The following is an 18,683-nucleotide window of genomic DNA, read 5'->3' as shown; positions in this document are numbered from 1 at the left end:
GCTGAAAACATTGGTCAATATTTTAGGGACAGAAACAGGACAAACTGGTATCTGTGTCACATGATTTTAACATTGTACCACTGTGGAGAGTGCACAGCCACATCCAAACTAGGACTGCAAGATTTTCACAATATTGAGACCTATGTTCTTCTTGCAGTTTAACAGTTAATGTATCTTAAATAAAATGTTGCCACACATCCTTACCGAGGTTATAGGCAGGCAACAACGCTATCATGAATAATTAATTGTTGAAATATTTTAAATTTGTATCTAGATGTGATTCTGTCTAATATTGAGCCAATACAAGGAAATATTTTTTAGTAGATACATTGCATAAAACTTCAGTGGACAGTGCATTTAAACCCCAAAATCTTCTCAGATTTCTAGAATATCTATTGTTACTTTTTGTTCAGTACAACCTATGTACAATTACCAAACAGTGTCTATTAATAGCCTTGAATTTCTGTGCCAAGGGTGAAGGTCCTGAAGGTTGCAGTACCCTCCATTTCACTGACTGCTCTTAAAGTCCAATGTCAGTGACTAGCTGTACTTTGGTCTCTCTGCGCAGCGATAATAGGCGAGCGACCTGCTATCAGACTGATAAGGAGTCCACTTAAGTGTTTACAATGTGGGCATGGTACAAGCTCTGCTCCCATGGTTAGCTCTCCAAACGAATGAAGAGATAGAGCCAGGACAGCCCCATCAGCCCATGTCCCCTCTGCAGTACCACCATGCACAGCCCCACTGGTCAGCACTCACACCACATGATGGACTGCTTACACATTAACCCAAAGCTCCCTCAAACACGCCAAACTAAATATGTGATAGAACCTGATGCTAGGAGTCACATGTTTTGGATGTGGAAGGTAGGGTTACATTGTTTTTCGTTCGTTTTTGTTAGTGATAGTACATGATGTTCATCCAGTGTTGTTTCCAATATCAGTAGTGTGTTTGATTATAAGCTTCAACTTGGTGTAGTACTACTTGTTTTTATGGTGCTTTGTTCCACGCCTTGTTGCGGGGCAAGTCTGTGCACCTGTGTGTTCCCGGCACATAGCCAGCTTGTCTGGGTTCAGGGCAGTGTTTACTGTCAACACTATTTTGATTGATATGGAAGTGGCAGTAATTAGTCATAGGGGCTGTAGTGTAAGGAAGTGGAAATGGGTAAGCATGCATATTTTAATGAGTTTAAAGGTGCACTGTGTAACATTTTTCAAGTTTTCTTTTTACTTCTCTCCTCCAAGATGTAATTGTTTTGTCTGGAATGTTTCACAGTATGGCATTAAACTTATCTACCTCCGTGAAGACAAACAGGTACAAAACTATAAAAACAACTGTAGTTGAATGAATAAAAGATCAGATTCAGTCTGATATTTTATTCATTCAACTACAGTGTACAGTTGTTACATTTGAAGCAAAGGAAATAACTTCTTCATAAAGAAAAGACTGTCTCAACCATTGGCCAGAAAAGTTACATACTGCACCTTTAAGTACATTTTGATAAATGAATATTAAAATCAGAATCTGCCAAACTGTATGAAGAAGGTTCTAATGTTGTGGTAGTTTGGGTGTTTGTTGCATATATTTTCAACAACCCACATATGGCACATACATATAAACATACAAACACTTGCTTTTGTAACATTATGTTGATTATATATTTGTAATTTTTTCACTCAAAACACATGTATGGAGGATTTTGTGAGCTGGATAATGTGATTATGACACAGATCCATGCACTACTTAAGGACACAACCTTGTGAGTATATAGGTCCTACCAGTGTTGTGCTTGGTCTATGCGCTCTGCTAGTTTTGTGGAGGTGATTTGATGCACGTTTTGAACATGATCTCAGCTGCTTGTGCACATCCTCACAGTGGTGTGTTCCCCTGGTTGCTCAGAAGAAGCATCCTCTGTGCAAGGGCAGACAGAGGCCTGGGACAGAAGCCTCTGATAGTCCCTGCACCCTGCCTGTCCCATCACCCTGCCTGTCTAAAATGGGTCTTGACTCAGGATGGGGTAATGTTGGGGGTGGGTAACCCTGCTTAGAGACAGTAGACTGTAGATCCATGGGATAGTATGGATTATTTATGCCAGCCTCACTCACATGCAGGATTTGATCCCTAATGCTACAGGCCTAATACACATTTAACCTATTTTTCATGCTGACTATCAGGGTCTATTGATGTGCACAGGAAGGATCCAGTGCTAAGTTGTGGTGGCCATCTTCTGCTTGTTACCCTTTGCTGCTTATTTTAGCCCATGATCAATGCATCAGCATTGGCCTGACATCACCATGGCGACCCCAGGGCTCCTTTTGTCTGTGCCGTTCCCCTCTGGTCCCTCTGGTTTCCCCGCTCCGTGAGCACACAGCCAGTATGACCCTGCTCATCCTGCCTGAGGAGCGGCTGAGCGCTCACAGACCTGAGACAAAGGCTGTTACCATGAGACTGCTGTGCTCCTCATTGTTCTCTAGGACCAGCTCATAATGAATGTGGCCACATTCCTGTCTCCTCTGCCCGTCTCTGTCCTGTCCACCTAAAAAGCAGGGCTGAGCAGCTCTGTGGTAGGAACTGCTTGACAACAACAGGTTCAGAGGCAGGGTCAAAGGGTCACTAAGGACTGGGGCCATGTATGTTATATACATACACAAATCATACATGTGTGCATGTGGGACTGTGTTGACACAAGACCTTTGGTTTATGGAGATTCACGAGGTCAGCAGGACATTCGGCTCATGGAAAAGAGTAAGGGGACAGTCACACTGAGGCTTCAGCTTCCATTCATTTGCTGTGTGCTCTGACAGAGGGAAGTGACAAGATGCAATGCAAGCAATATGCATTCTGAATCAAACTAAAACCAGCTTTATGCAAATGCTGAGATGTCAGCATGCCAACGCTCTCACTTATCCCACAGCCAGCAGCCAATTACACGGTGAGGGTCAAGTTAAGGTTAAGGTAAAGGTGGTAATGTGTACAGGTGCACAAGTGCTGGAACATGTGGTTCCCAAATCCCACTCCCTCTTACCCCTTTGGTCCTGTGTCCACTCCCCCATGGCGCCTGCTTGGTTTGATGTCATTAGAGGGGCCTGATGGAAAGAGCTTAAGGGAGATTGACCCAGTTTACATGTGTGTGCCCAAAGTTTAAACATGCATTGTAAGCTCCATTAGCCAAGCATAATTAATATAGTATATCAGTGTACATTTGCCCTCTGTTCTTTAGCATTTCAGCAAGTAATGTCCTCTCAGCTCACATCAGGAGGACCGTCCCATAGCGGTGCTCTGTAAGCCAGCCTAGTGACCTAAATTCCAGGGTCTCTGCTGTGCCCCTCTTTCTCTGGGCAGCTCCAGGACAGGCACCAGAGTAGAGTTACTGGGAACAGGATTGGCTTGCCTGGAGGTGTGCAGCCGCCGTGTTATGTTATTAGATATGTCCAGGCCTCCACTGCTCCCTGAATTTTTCACTGTGTCAATTTGTGTATTATGTAACAGAGCTCTCTCTTGTGATATTCTCTATTTTGTAATGCCAGTTCTGTCAGCCAGGCCACCAACCCCCAACTCAACTCACACAAAAGAACATCTCGTCCTACTCTCTGTTTATCATCTTTATATAAACCAAATAAAGTTATATATATCATAAATATATACAGAATTTTCACTATAGGTTTATTTGTCAACTAGTCACACAATTACTTTTTTTATGCATTTGTAACCAAATGAAGGTTTAAATATGTGACTAAAAACGTATAGTATATAGAATGTTTACAAATTCTCAATTCTGATTTAATAATGCTGCCTTCTATGATAAAATATATTCTGAAGTGTGTTTGCACAGACTGTTTACTTCAGATGTTTACTTATTTACTGTAAACATCTGAACTAAACAGACTGTATTGTTATAATTGCAATATTATTGCAATTATTTTATTTGTCAATTAGTCATGATTATTTGGATTCATTTTTGCAGGTATAATCTTCACCATGGTAACAGTAACTGTCTGGAGTGTTAATAGAAGCAGGAATTTAAATTACTTATTGAAGTATTTATTCTACCTGTTGAACATTATTCTTGGTTATTTTGATCACATTAGATTTGACATTAAAGCTTTACAACATTCCATTATTACCTCAAATTAACATCTATGGTACTCTTTCTTGCTCTCCTTCAGTCTGATGAGTAACCTCTGCGGCCGCCCGAAGCTCCGTGATGGTCGACATGGAGACCCCATACCGGCCGCCGTCCCCGCTGGAGGAGCCTGTTCTGGGGGACTCGGGGCTGGGCAGTCCCCTGTGTGCTGACGAGGACTTCATGGGCGGGATGGAGGAGTTGCAGGACATCTCCCAGTCCATAGACAATGACACGCTGAGCTCATTCGATGTCCCAGAGTATCAGTCCTCCAGCAACGGCTCCGAGGGCTCCACTGTCCTCGGTAAAGCTGAATGATTTGACAATGACAATTTTTTATGTATTTGGGGTCCACAGTTAGTACAACCACAGATGGTACTCAGACATATGCACACTATTAACCATGTTATAATGTTTTTCCTCTTCATTAGCTTAGTTGCATTTTGAATAGGTACTCAAAAATTACTAAATCAGGTACTGGTTCACCCAGTGAATGTATGTAAAACTATTAACTGACTGATTTTGTCCCAGAACGTCTCATAATATTTGAACTTGTAGTAACACAAATTTGATCTGTAGTTTAGAGCCGAGATAGAGCAGCAGTATGTAGAAAATCAGTTCTGCTGTTTTTGAACAGGAAGTAAATGGCACTGTTTCTATTATTAATGAGATATTATGTAAAATTCCTTTGTTAATATCTTTCTACCATGTTATAACACTGTTCTCTAATCAGAAACATGCCTGAGGAGGTTTTAGATCTCATCCATGCCTGTTTGAGTATTTCGCTGATCTCTCTCATGTGCTATTCGAACCTTCCTTGTGGTCAGCTATAAGATTTTGTCCAGTGCTCAGCCCACAAACGTAGGTCGCCCATGTGATCATAAATTCTCCATTAAACATGATACAACTATACTTAGCAACTTGACAAACCTAATGTGATGCCTGCAGTAGTTTCATTAGTGACATGCATGCTAATTGTGTGATAGCGCTCTGAAAGGGAAGTGACTTAATGCAGGGAGCAAAGGAAGCAGAGACTCAGACCATCAAAAACGAGAGTGAAACTTAGGTCTTTGCTAAAAACAAACCAAAACTGTACCAACTTGTAAATCGTGCGTGAGTGAATGAATGATTATGTATAATTGCACTGGTGTATGTATATAGATGAATACTGTTCTTATGTATTTTGGATTGTATTATGTATTTTAGTGTAGAAAAGATCAACCAGGGCCAGTTGTTGTCCCTGCAAAATAATTAAATGAACTGACTTATAAAATATGTTGTTTTTGGCGAATATAGCATTTTCAAAACAATAAAAGATAACATGGTGATCTAAATATGTTATGTGCTAGCAGTAAAAGGATGGGCTATCATTTGCAAATGTAATACAAAGTACAAGCAGTACAAATCAGAGTCCATCCATTCAACGTTTAAACGCATGTTTGAGGAAAATATTGCACATTGTGTACTTATCCTACTTATCCCCTGTACATTTCTACAGAAAACCTAGCTGTATTACATAATAATATACAATATAATATAAACGTGTGGCTTATGTAAGTACTGTCCCAAGTGCGTCTGTCCTAAACTCAACAGTTGGTTCCACATTTAGTTTGGAATCCTCACATTCCCGAGGCACCAGGCAGCAACTCTCCGGAAACATCCACTTTTCCCCTGTTTCCTTCTGCATACACATAAGTGTCTGGAAAATTGATGTCCCCACTACAAAATTATGCAATAGGCTGAGGATAGCTGCGAACCCACTTTATTAATCTAAAGAAAAGGCTGTATTGAGCTGGAGGGAGAGAGGGGAGGAAAGAAATGGTGCAGGCTGCCGTCATGGAAAACATCTGATGACATCACAGAAGAGGGTGCAAGGATTTATGGGTGTTTATGTGGAGAGGCTGCATACAGAACAGGGGCAGGCCTTATACTGTTGAAAAGTACCCCTGTGTGTCCAAATAGTTTTTATCCCAGATCTGGCATTACCTTCTTTCCATTCATGTGACTTAAGGCTGCTGTTTGGTGCTACTTTATCCAGTCTATTTGTGTCCCTGCATGTTCCCTGCACAAAGTAGACCCCCAGTGAACCCTGTGACCTGTCATCTGTGCCCTGGATCAGTAATACAACTCCAGTGATGTCTATGTGACTGGCTGCAGATGTGTACTCAGATCTGTAATAAATACTTTACCTACTATGGAGGAACAAACTGTCTTTGTCAGAATAAGGTCAGAGTTGAGGCAAAGTGAATATGGGGTGAAGGTCTTGTAAGGTCTTAGATTGTGAAGGGTATCCAGGTGTATTACATTGTTCTGAAACATGGAGGATAGAGTCTCCTCCAGCCAGGTACTCCTTATCAAGACCTCCAAATTTGACCATTTGTTATGTTTAAAATTTTACTTTTTGTTACAAAATCACACTAGGGAATCATAACTGTAGTGCACAGAAATTATTATCTGACAGACACAAATATAAGAAAAACATTTTATTATATAATGCTCTACATGAGAATATCTACATTTTTGACTTGCCTCATAATGTTAAAAATAACCATTAGGTATGCATTTTATATTGACAATAAAATTCTGTTACAATATTTTCTCTCAAATATTGCTAATATTAATGCACTGAAATCTTTGAGAAACATGTGAACAGACTTGCACCTCACCAAATCTGACCTTTATTTGACTGGATAAGGGCCTTCTCCTTTTTCTGTGGAAATGTTCGTTTTGGTTCCCTTCCAAAGTATAGTTTTAAATTTCTATTATCATGGAATCATACAGGGGATGTGCCACCTCCAGAACATTACATACTATATCTTTAAATACAATAAAAACAAAACAAAAAAATTTTAACATGTGTTTTTTTTCTTGTAATATATAGGGACTATCAATTACAAAGTACTGTACATTTTTAGACTGGTTTGTGTATTGACCTGATAACTACTACTGTTCAAGTCCCACAATTGATTATAAGTTGTTACCCTGTGTGTCCCTTAGATGCCCTGACACCTGCCTCCAGCCCCTCGTCAGTGTTGGGGATGGTCTCTGGTCCAGACGACTTCACTTCCACCTCAGGACTCAATCTGGAGTGTCGGGTTTGTGCTGACCGCGCTTCAGGGTATCACTACGGCGTCCACGCGTGTGAGGGCTGCAAGGTGAGCATCTCAGTGACGGCTCTGTCCACAGCAGATTAGACCCCATACGTGTTGGTGTAAACTGATTTCAGAGTTAGGTCATGCTCATGTGATAATTGCTTAGTTATCAAATTCAACCATGGGTACGAATAAGGACACCTTAACCTTATGCTATGTAGGCTATATGCAGCTTCCTCTGTAAAATGACTCTCAAAATGTGGAAAATGTATTGGCAATAAACTGACATTTGCTGGTGCTACTCATATTTCTTTTTGGCTTTTTAAAGGTTGTGATATTGAATCTGGGTTTATTTAAAGGTGCACTATGATGGAGGGTCTGTCACCTGTGTTTTCCACCAGGGCAAGTTACAGATCAGATCAATGGCAAGCCCACTCGCAGTACGAAGAGTACTTAAATGTATATATAAGGAATTAAAACCTGTAATTGAATAAATGCTAGATAGTTAAGTTTATTGCCAAATTGTTGAAAATTGCAGGCAAAATAATAACATCTCCATGCGACGAAGCAAGTGAAGGACCCTTCACCAGAAATGTTACAATGCACCTTTAAAATATACATGTGAAGCCACATGTTTTCTGATCTGTTAAATGCTGTGAAAAGCTGACACTTTCATGTAATTACTAACGGAGGGACTATAGTAGTAGTAGCAGTAGTGGTAGTAGTTACAGTTGTTGTAGTGGAAATCCAGGGGCACTGTGGCTTGTGACCAAAGAAAAGTGACACAAACATATAATCCTTTGAGTTAACCGTTGACCAAGCAGTCCAATGGTAAAAGCCACTAAAGGACAAATATGTCATTTGAGGAGAATGGGGATTGCAGTCCTAAGATCCTTCTTCAACCAAATGGTTTTTATGTCTTCTATGTCTTTTTTTAACTATTCTGCCTATTAATTGCTAAATTGCAAATATTATTGTTAGCCAGCTTTGTTACTCTTTGATGACTTCTTTGTGTATGTGTATGTGTAATGTAAATTTGAGGTGAAATGGGGTTTTTGACTTGTGAGGTGAAGTTGTAAAATTGTGAGGCAATATTACTACGGTTCATAAGTAATAAAGAGCTTATAGTTAAGACTTAAACAGACACTGCCATAAATCATACTCAAGGCTGCTACAAGGTTCAGAGTCCTCTCTTATCCTGCTGTTATGTGGTTGTTTATGTCTATTGATTTATATTATTTAATGCTTTAAAATCACAAAGGGCTGCTATCAAGTCACTTATTTTTCTCTTGTGATTTGACACTGGAGCTCGTATCAGTGGTCAGTCTTGTCGAGTTTGTATTTTATCATGTAATCTTGCGTCATTTTAAAACAAATGTGTGAAGTGTTCCCACGATTTAACAATAATATCATAATTTGGATATTTAATCTTTTCTGAGGTCACACAATACTACAGCACACCAAGTTATGTGTTTTTGTATTATTAAACTTTCATCACTTTTGAAAAGATTATTATTTGACCCATCCTACAACCAGGGTAATGTTTCAGGAACAGTGGGGGGTCTGCCACCTGCTTGTCTCCATGGAGATATTATTGCTTTACCTACAGTGTTCTGCAGTGTGGTATTAAACCTATCTTGCATATATACAGTTGTTATTGTGAGTCGGCTCGGCTCTCCACAGAAATGGCCTAGAGCTTGTTGGTGTCACCTGCATGAATATGTATATGCTAAATGCTTTACTGTGTAACATTCAAGACAAGACGCTAAAATCTCCATGGAGACTAGCAGGGCCAGACCCTCTACCAGAAAAGTTACATAGTGCACCTTTAAATCTGTTGACCAGGAAATATATGGCTGTTGGAGTGGAAAACCTTATTGTAATTACTTAAATATTGGAAAATGCCAGTGTATCATTTTGGATTTGTTTTTCCCAGGGATTCTTTCGGAGAACGATCAGGCTGAAGTTGGAGTACGACAAGTGTGAGCGCCGGTGTAAGATTCAAAAGAAGAACCGCAACAAGTGCCAATACTGCCGCTTCCAGAAGTGCCTGTCTGTGGGCATGTCCCACAATGGTGAGTGTGGCAAGTTCACACACAATCAAACAGGTTAGGTTCCCATGCAGTTAACTTAAATCCTAACTTATTTTAACCCATATCTGAACTTTTAATAGTGTTGTTGATGTCCTCACAGAGCTGAGGACTGGCTCAGGTTACACAGGGTTTGTCTAACAGTACTTAAGTGGACAGGTACCAGTCAGGTATACACTTCATTTAACACAAATAAGCAATCCTACTCCAGTACAAGGTTTTGGTTACATGTTAGAACACAATTGTGGGTTAATGTTTGGTTTTACTCATACACATGTTTTTTTCTGTTTATCTGATTTACCTTGGTACGATTTTGCTTGTAAATTACTACAACTGTCTACTCATTTCAACAAATTCCCCTCCACATGTTTCAGTTCAGCAGATGTATTTCACACTGCTCTTGTGTTCAAGTGTAGTGTTGAGTAACCTCTATAACAGTATGACATGTTTATGGTTATATATGCCTTGTAAACCAAGCACATAGCCACAGTGAACTAAAGCAGTATTAGTCCATTATTGATTTAATGTTCCAGTTTCCAGTTGAAACATCTCTTCTCAGTGTAACGTGTATTTTCACAACAGTGTCCTACAACTCCGATGCAGTAGTATTTTACTCGGCTCCACTTCCTCTTATTGTACATGTGTGTCAGATTTCATTGGTCTAAGTGTAACTAAAGAAGGGGAGGAAAGAAATGGGAGAAGTTAGTGCAACTGGATCCTTTAAGTTAGTGGACTTACTGACAACAGAACCACAGCTGTGCTATGTTTGGCCCATTCCTACTTTTATATTGATTACCTATTGATTTCTCGCCACTGAACCTGACATTTAATAATTGAAGAGTAGTTTGTTTATTTTCGGTACCACCGTAGGACATGCATTCAGGGTTGCAGTTCATTCAGCTGCAGTCTCCAGTCTAGACTCATCCTTCTATGTGGTGCTTTACCAAATGGACTTATGCACAGCTTAACATCACTCACTTCATCACTTCTTAATTAGACTTGGCTCCTGTTCAGCCGCCTGCTGCAGGCTTTACCAGCTTTAGATGATCCATCCACTTGTGAGCAGTAATCTAATGGGCTTCAGCCTGTCTGTTATCCCAGCAGGCCCTCACTCTCCAGGCAAAGACAGGCTTCTCATTGCAAAGAGTCTACTCTGTATGTGCATACACGTGTACACTCAGGTACACATGAGTAAAGTGTCTATAATATGCATGAATACTATGTATCAGTGTGTGGCTAAAGCAGCATGTGGTTGTTTAAACTGATAAAGAGGTTAAAAACAGTTCACATCTAATCTCATTAGGTAAATGGGATCAAGGCGTCTGCCATTGCTCTCGTGGAAAACAACTGTTGTTCAGAACAAATGTACGTTCATATGTTGCCATAACATTAAAACTACCTTTTTTATTCTACCTTCTTGGGGCTCAGCTTGTCAAGTACAATATCAACCAAAGCCAATATAGTTTCAGTTACCTGAAATGAACTTGAAGTCTGGGCTTGTTTTATATGCATTCACTGCCAATGTGAATTCTCATCCATCTGGCAGTGACCTAAAACCCATTTTTTAGTGAGGTTCTGCTGACTTCAGCAAAATACTTCTTTATTGGAGAATTACTTAAAAGTTAAACAGTCATTTGGGTTGTCTAGAGTTGTAGGTGTAGAATCATTTATACCAAGAGTTCAATCTTTATCATATATTGGGCAGTTCATAATGATGCTAAAACTAATCTGAATGTCTGTTGTCCATGTGTCCCCAGCGATCCGCTTTGGTCGGATGCCGCAGTCGGAGAAGCTGAAGCTGAAAGCGGAGATGGGGACTGGGGACAGGGAGGTGGAGAACCCTCAGGTGGCTGACCAGAAAAGCCTGGCTCGGCAAATCTACGACGCGTATGTGAAAAATTTCAACATGAACAAGGCCAAGGCCCGGACTATCCTCACAGGAAAAACCAGCACTCCTGTACGTCACCATTCTCAATCTTATTACATGTAGAAATGTCGCTTAAGCCTAATAAAACAGGAGCAAGGCTTCATAGGTTATGTTTAGCCTGCTAGTGACAGAAATACCTTGCTCAATCAGTAGTTACCACACAGGCCCAACAAGGGAATGTCTGTCTGATCCAAAATAGCATAAAGAACCAGTGTATGAGCTATGAGGCCATATTCACCAATGACTTCTCCCTCTAAGCCTTCAAACCCATCAAATAGTACTGTCTTTGAATCACAACTCACATAACTCTTTCCATTTTCCTCAAAATGGTTGATATTTTTTGGTTCATTGAATGCCATCCAGACCAAATTCCATGGATAGCTGTGTGTAGGTGTAAAATGGGTCAAAAGGGCTAGGTCAGTGAAACAACTCCTCTGTGTTCAAACATAGACCTATTGTGTAGTCACTGAAGTTACATTTATTTCATAAGTGAGAGGCATTAAAGATCTTAATTTTGAATATTTTGAATTAGGTATGTATGCCATTTTATTCAATTTTTCAATTATCATTTTAGGTATATTTAAATAATTTCTTTTATAGGTATTTAAAGTAGCTGTGCCCATTGTTTTCTGTGTAACTGACCATCATCAATCATTTTAACAGTATAGATATATTGTATAAGCAGCCCTTAAGGTAAAAATGAGACTGCTGAGAGCATCTCAGTCTGCATCTCAGTATAAAGCATTTTATCTCTCAGAATCATGAAGTGCACAGTTACCATGCCAGTTTTTGTTAGCTCTGAAAGTTGTGAAACATGCTTATAAAACTAACCTTGATGAATAATTAGGATGTTAGAAATTCAGAAGGTACGTGAGGAATCCGAATAGTTCAAGACCTCTGCAAATGATTAAAATAAACTTTGTAAGTGTTTTTTTCACATTTTGAAGACAGTAAAAATCATGTACAGTGACTTTAATTACATATACTGACGGGTGGTTTGGAGCCTTAAAGTAAGCTTGTGGGTTTGATCCCAAAATCTGTCTCGAGTCAATATCTGGCTGCATCAAACTCACATTTACGGTACAGATGTATTGCATTGTTGAAGTAATAACAAGGCGGCTTGCTGTGATGACAAAAGGGAAAACTATGTGTAACTGTGTCTAATCTCCAGCTGTTTTGTCATCAGGCTTAATGGACCGTGCTGTTTCTGATTCAGCAGAATAGTCATAAATCGGTCTTTAGGAGATGCAGATGGTGTTTTAAATTGTGTATTTCATTCATTTATGTTGCAAGCATATGCCCAATAGGATAATGTAAATAAATGTACTACTAGTGTATGTATTGTTCAGTATATGTTTACCAAGTATTCAAAAATGCTCTTTTGTCACTACAATGTAACCCCTTAGTAGTAACCATGAGTCAGAGATTTTATGTGACATCAGCAGGTGAAGTTGTGACACAGCTAAAGAACTTTTCACCAATAACTTTTTGCCCAGTCAAATTACAGCATTTGAATCTGCATTGATTGGATTTGTCTGTTATTCTTATTATCCTATTCTAATTATCTAATTATAAGTGATTAGAAGCTGTCACAGTTCGGTCATTATATAAATACAGGAGAAACAATAAGGGCTGCAGGCTCCTTTTTGCAGAACTCATGTAAACAGCACGTGTCGACATCTTAAGAGGGCTGCTGCCTCAGATCTTTATTTACACAAACAGTCAAATAAGGTTATGGTATATCACATGGCCTATAAGCATAATGTGTGCATAATGATGGCTTATACTGCCTTGAATGTGCAAATTGTATATTACAGTTAAGTATTTAAAAAGTATTTTCATGTAATATTTTTATCATATTCTTGACAAAATTTGTTAAAGGGCATGTGACAAGGTTATAATATGTAATTATGCTAATAATTTCAATCAAAATATAAAAAGTGGTCTTGTCTTTGATGCAGTATAAGGCAGGGGAACTGATCTAAATGTTGCTCTATATTTTATGTTATGTAGAGAAAAAAATGCTAGGCTGTAATTAACAGTAGATATGGAATAAAAGGTAATATGTCAGAAATTATTTAAGCCATGAAATTGATTGAAGCAAAAGAAATCTGGCTAGACTCAAAGAACAAAATGTTTCTAGAAAACTATAAACAATAAATGTTATCAGTGGAGCTGAAGGCCTAATCTAACTAACCCTAACTTGCCTCTGCATCAAACCATGCGATGGTTGTATTTTTCATGCTTCTAAAATGTCTCATGTCTTTTCAGCCTTTTGTTATCCATGACATGGAGACACTGCAGTTGGCCGAGCAGACTTTCGTGGCTAAAATGTTGGGCTCTGCAGAAATGTTAAAGGACCGAGAAGCGGAGGTGCGGATTTTCCACTGCTGCCAATGCACCTCCGTGGAAACCGTCACTGAACTCACAGAATTTGCTAAATCAGTTCCTGGTTTCTCCAACTTAGACCTCAACGACCAGGTGACTCTTTTGAAATATGGTGTGTACGAGGCCATGTTTGCCATGTTGGCTTCATGCATGAACAAGGACGGTCTGCTGGTGGCCTATGGCTCTGGCTTCATCACTAGGGAGTTCCTCAAAAGTCTGCGGAGACCCTTCAGTGAAATGATGGAGCCCAAGTTCCAGTTTGCGATGAAGTTCAACTCACTGGAGCTAGATGACAGTGACATCGCTCTGTTTGTGGCTGCTATCATCTGCTGTGGAGGTAAGAAAAACAACTTTGAAAGTAGATTTTTCTAAATTACAAAATGGCATAAAGGCCAGTATTCTCAAAAGGAAATTAACCAAGGGATTAAAAATGTAACGTTGGTTGCTGAAGGTACACTTTGTAAAACAGTAACTCTTTATTGGCTGGTAGCTCTTAAACCCCACTGGCCACATTGCTAGTATTTGCATGCATGTAAGTTTGGTGCATATGCAGTTTAAGGAGAGCTTTTTTACATGGCAAAGTAAAGCAGGGTGAAATGACTAAGATTCTTTGTTTTTACTGTTAGACCGGCCAGGCCTGGTGAACGTGGCCCACATTGAGCGCATGCAGGAGAGGATCGTGAGAGTCCTGCAGCTCCACCTACTGGCCAATCACCCAGACGACAGCTTCCTGTTCCCCAAACTGCTGCAGAAACTGGCTGACCTGCGGCAGCTGGTCACTGAACATGCTCAGTTAATACAGGAGATCAAAAAGACTGAGGACACATCTTTGCACCCACTTCTACAGGAGATATACAGAGACATGTACTGACCAGAGTGGAGGAGGAGAGACAGAGACATTATGGAAAAGAAGATGAATCTCCTTAAGCTTCAGCTGAACCACTTGAACCCAAAAGCTTCAAGAGGGGTGTGGGAGCTAGCCCTGCTCAATCTCTCACTCCAGAGGGCGTTGTGGCACATCAATCATGTAGAGGCCACGTACAGCAGAACCAGTCCAGCATCTCCTATTTATGCAATGTTTAATGACTGAGGTGATGATAGAGTTATTCATGTTTAAAATGGTACACTGACACTAGACCAGCCGCTTATGTGAAAGTTGATGTCAAAGAGCCATGCTGTAGCTGAATTAGGGTTGTCAAAAATCAGATACTAATCATTACTAAAACTAGTATCGAAACTAAATGCTCATTTAAGCAAGTATCAGTACTGAAAAAATAATCACATAACTGGATTAAATTTGACTGTTTCATCTTGAGTTTTATCAGAACTAGTATAAGACCACATGGTATAATAACCAAATATTATTATAGTGTGTTGGAAAGTATTATATTAAGTAAAAAATAGCTTTCAAAATTATCATTTGGGTATCAAAATTAGTATTGAGTCTATTCTTTAGTATCGAAATGAAGCTAGAAATGTTAGCATCGTGACAACACTAAGCTGAATACAATATATTTACACAATACAACACCCAAGTGACTTTAGTAACAATAACAGCAAGTACACAGCAACTATAAGGCAGCTCTTTCTGCATTGACTTAATAATGATCCAGCATTGTCCTGTTTTAAAGATGCACTTTGTAACTTTTCTACTGGAGGATCTGTCACTTGCTTATCTCCATGGAGTGTTTATTATTATCTCTAAATTGTTCCACAGTATTGCATTAAACTAATCAGTCTCCATGGAGTTGAGCAGGTGACACCATTGGGCCAAATTACAGGTTATGGAGAGAGGAGGAGAGAGTTTTTTTTAGCCTGTAACAGCTGCAATTGAATAAATACAAGATAAATAAGTTTAATGCTATATTGCGGAACATTACTGGCAAAATAATAACTTTGCCATGGAGACAAGCACATAGAAAGCCCTCACTAGAAAAATTACATGGTGCACCTTTTAAGGCAAACTCATGTGGCATTACCAGATATTTTTGTGGTTTTAAATGAGGTTTTGTGAAATTCTGCTACAATATACATGAAGACATAATTGGGTTACTTTTATAATTTTAAGATTTAAGTCTCAATTTGAAGTAGCAGATGTATTTAAGGGAACTTGAAACTACGACTGAAATGAGAGTCACTGTGTAATAAGCACCACAATGCACACACAATGCACTAACAGCCTGTGACCTGAAGAACTTGGGTAATGCCTTTTTCACCAAACGTTTGCACAGATATTGGCACTCCATCAGTTCAGTGTCCTGGTATCCAAGGGCTACAAGAGATACAGTCAGTGCATCTTCTGTTATAATCCTTTCTTCTCTATCTATTTTGGTAAGATTTACTTCTCATTTATTCTCTTATGTTCCTGAGTGCAGTATCTAAGTACATATTTAAAGATATAGAAATGAGATTACACATCTTGCAGTTGATGGTACATAAGGTATCTGTTTATAATATTGTTCTACATTAAAAGGCAGCTTACATGCTTGTTCATGCTGCCTTTAATTATCAATTATTGACCTACTTATTTGATCATGAAAAAGAGGTTAGAGTGCATGTCTGGATCATATATTCAAACTGTATGAAAAACAAAACACTCTTAAACTGGTTAGCAGAGTTACATTTTTACAAATAATGTATGGTATATAGCCAATACCATCATCTTTTACTGCTGGCCCTATTGATACTTTGCGGTGACATCATTCTGGTAGTGTTCAACATGTATGTGTATTGGCAGAACGTTCACCGGTTACCATGAAAACACAAAGCACACACAAATACTACCGAAAAACATTTTAGATCATCTGAAAAAAATACAAAATACAAAATACAAAATGGATTTAAACAGCATATTTTCAGGACCATGTGATCAATAAGAGTGCTCATTAAATAAAAGGAGAAAATGTATTTTATGGTCAGATTGTGTGAAAATAAAGCTCAGAATAAAGTCTATCTTGAGTAACAGAGCTTCAGATTAACCTTCCATTAGCATCACACCCCCAAGGAATGTTGATGACATCAGCTGCAAAGTATCAATAGCCAATAACATCATCGTATACTGCTGGCCCTTTAGGAGGGACTAATAATGACGATCCATTTGTAAAATAGTGACATACCTTTCTGAAATTGTAAATGTAGGTCTGTATTGTAACTTCTGTAACAGATAATTGTGTCTGAATTGACTCAATTGATGATATTTTTATACTAAAGTCTATATAATGTGTATGACTAAATCAGATAAATGTTTATTTGAAATGGCACTATTGGTGGAGTAAATGCAGTGTAAATACATGGGATGGGGGTCAAATCCAGATATCTGAATCCCATCTGGGACATTCCTTTTTGGTAATTACTTTTTAAATGTGTGGCTGGTTCAAGCTAGAGTGGATTAATTGTTGTTGTTTTTTTTCTTTTTCGTTTTTTTTTTAGTAAACAGTTTGGTTTAGCTAACAGAATTTCTCATGCTTACGATCAACAAATCTGCACTGAATTAACAATTGCCTCTTCTATTTAAGCTCTCAGGTTTTGCATTATGAATTTGGGCTCACAATGCCTATATATTAGTCTCTTGCCTGTTTAACTTTAAATCATTTGCCATCAATTCACATGCAGTATTAAGCAATAGACATGCAGTTTTCTGAATGCAGTACATGTTCCTCTAATAACACTATTTTGTATCACTTTTGTATTTTTCCTTCTCCTCACTTGCTGCTATTATTGTAACTAACTCATCCTGCATTGCCATAAGTACATTTTTGACCGTCAAGCTGCCTGTTAACCACATCTTGTCTTGTACCGAATGTCTCAATATTCAGTTTCATTAACTTCAACTTATTTTTCCTATTTGCGGATTCCTGGGAATATTGGGTAGGAATTTTGCTTTTAGGGAATAAACACAAAACTCTCTGTGCCTTAGCGTGTACCCTGCCACAAAACATTATTTAAATTGATAGAAAGCTTGACTTTAATTGTACTCACAACACATTGTAACAGACTTAATGATATGGGATAACCTTACAACTGATGACAAAAGAGGCTTATTAATATACTGTTGGAATGAGATACAAGAAGTTTTCATTTTGGTCAAGCCCAAAAGAGAAAAGTAAAGTGTATGTCTGGTTATTCTTAGCATTGTCTACTTTGTATTGAATTGATAAGGGAATTTCTAACAAGTATCAGGGAAACCTAGCCTCCTTTGTTGTACTAGCTCAGGATGTAGAAAAGTACTTAAGTCCTTTTCTCTCAATGTTTTGTTTATTAATTTTTTCCTGTGCTCTGCCTTACATCACAAAGCTCCAATGACAGTATGAATTAATATTTTTGATTTTACAATACTGACAGAAACTTTGCCTCTGTTTTTTTCAGGCAGCAGTCATAGGAATTAGATATTTGATTTAAAATTTTAGTTTGATGGAGTTTGTTTTGTGACCTAGTGTCATGTCAAGAGTCTTTGGATGTGCTGTTCCTGTGTATTGTGACTTGATAACAATACTGTAAATGTGTGATGAATGTAAATCTAGTCATTTTGAAATGAATTTAATGATTCACAATGGATTTAAAAATAAATCGTTTTAAAATTCATAATATGTGTTTTCAAATTATACAGGTTCTGTTCAAGGGTCATACAATTCTTATTCTGTTAAGTACTGTATATGTTGCCATCTAGTGGTTGTGCGATATTAGGCTAGATCTGTCGAAAACAAACAAAACAAAAAATAAATAAATAAATAAAGGAAGAAAGAAAAGAAAAGGAAAGACTTTGCTCCATGCATTTATATTTGAACTATACTATAAGTATATCATCATTTTATATTTTGTCATAAACTGAAACATTGATATTAATAGAAATGGTAACTTTTGATAAATTTGTATTTTTGAAAAATGGCTACATTACTTTGCATTTCTTTTATTATTATTATTATTATTATTATTTTAAATTTTAACCCTTATCACTTACCTTACATGAGTCTTACAATTTTCAATAAATAAATTTGCCACTAAGTAGACATAGGGAGATGTGGGCAGGGATAGCAGGCAGTTGAAAACTTTTTCTGAGCACTTAA

General features: G+C 38.3%; 1 protein-coding gene across 1 annotated transcript; it reads left to right on the top strand.

The window, feature by feature from the left end:
- The first annotated feature begins 806 nt into the window (after positions 1-806).
- Positions 807-18,342, top strand: pparab (peroxisome proliferator-activated receptor alpha b). Its single transcript, XM_020935338.2, has 7 exons — positions 807-866; positions 4,167-4,427; positions 7,121-7,278; positions 9,152-9,290; positions 11,063-11,262; positions 13,504-13,957; positions 14,247-18,342. The coding sequence occupies exons 2-7, from the start codon at positions 4,205-4,207 to the stop codon at positions 14,489-14,491; spliced, it is 1,419 nt and encodes a 472-aa protein (XP_020790997.1). The 5' UTR covers positions 807-866; positions 4,167-4,204; the 3' UTR covers positions 14,492-18,342.
- Positions 18,343-18,683: the final 341 nt, after the last annotated feature.

Source organism: Boleophthalmus pectinirostris, unplaced genomic scaffold, assembly GCF_026225935.1.
Source record: "Boleophthalmus pectinirostris isolate CB_2022bp ecotype Guang Dong unplaced genomic scaffold, ASM2622593v1 HiC_scaffold_2, whole genome shotgun sequence".
NCBI classification, from domain to species: domain Eukaryota; kingdom Metazoa; phylum Chordata; class Actinopteri; order Gobiiformes; family Gobiidae; genus Boleophthalmus; species Boleophthalmus pectinirostris.
This window is presented reverse-complemented; position numbering and strand designations above follow the sequence as displayed.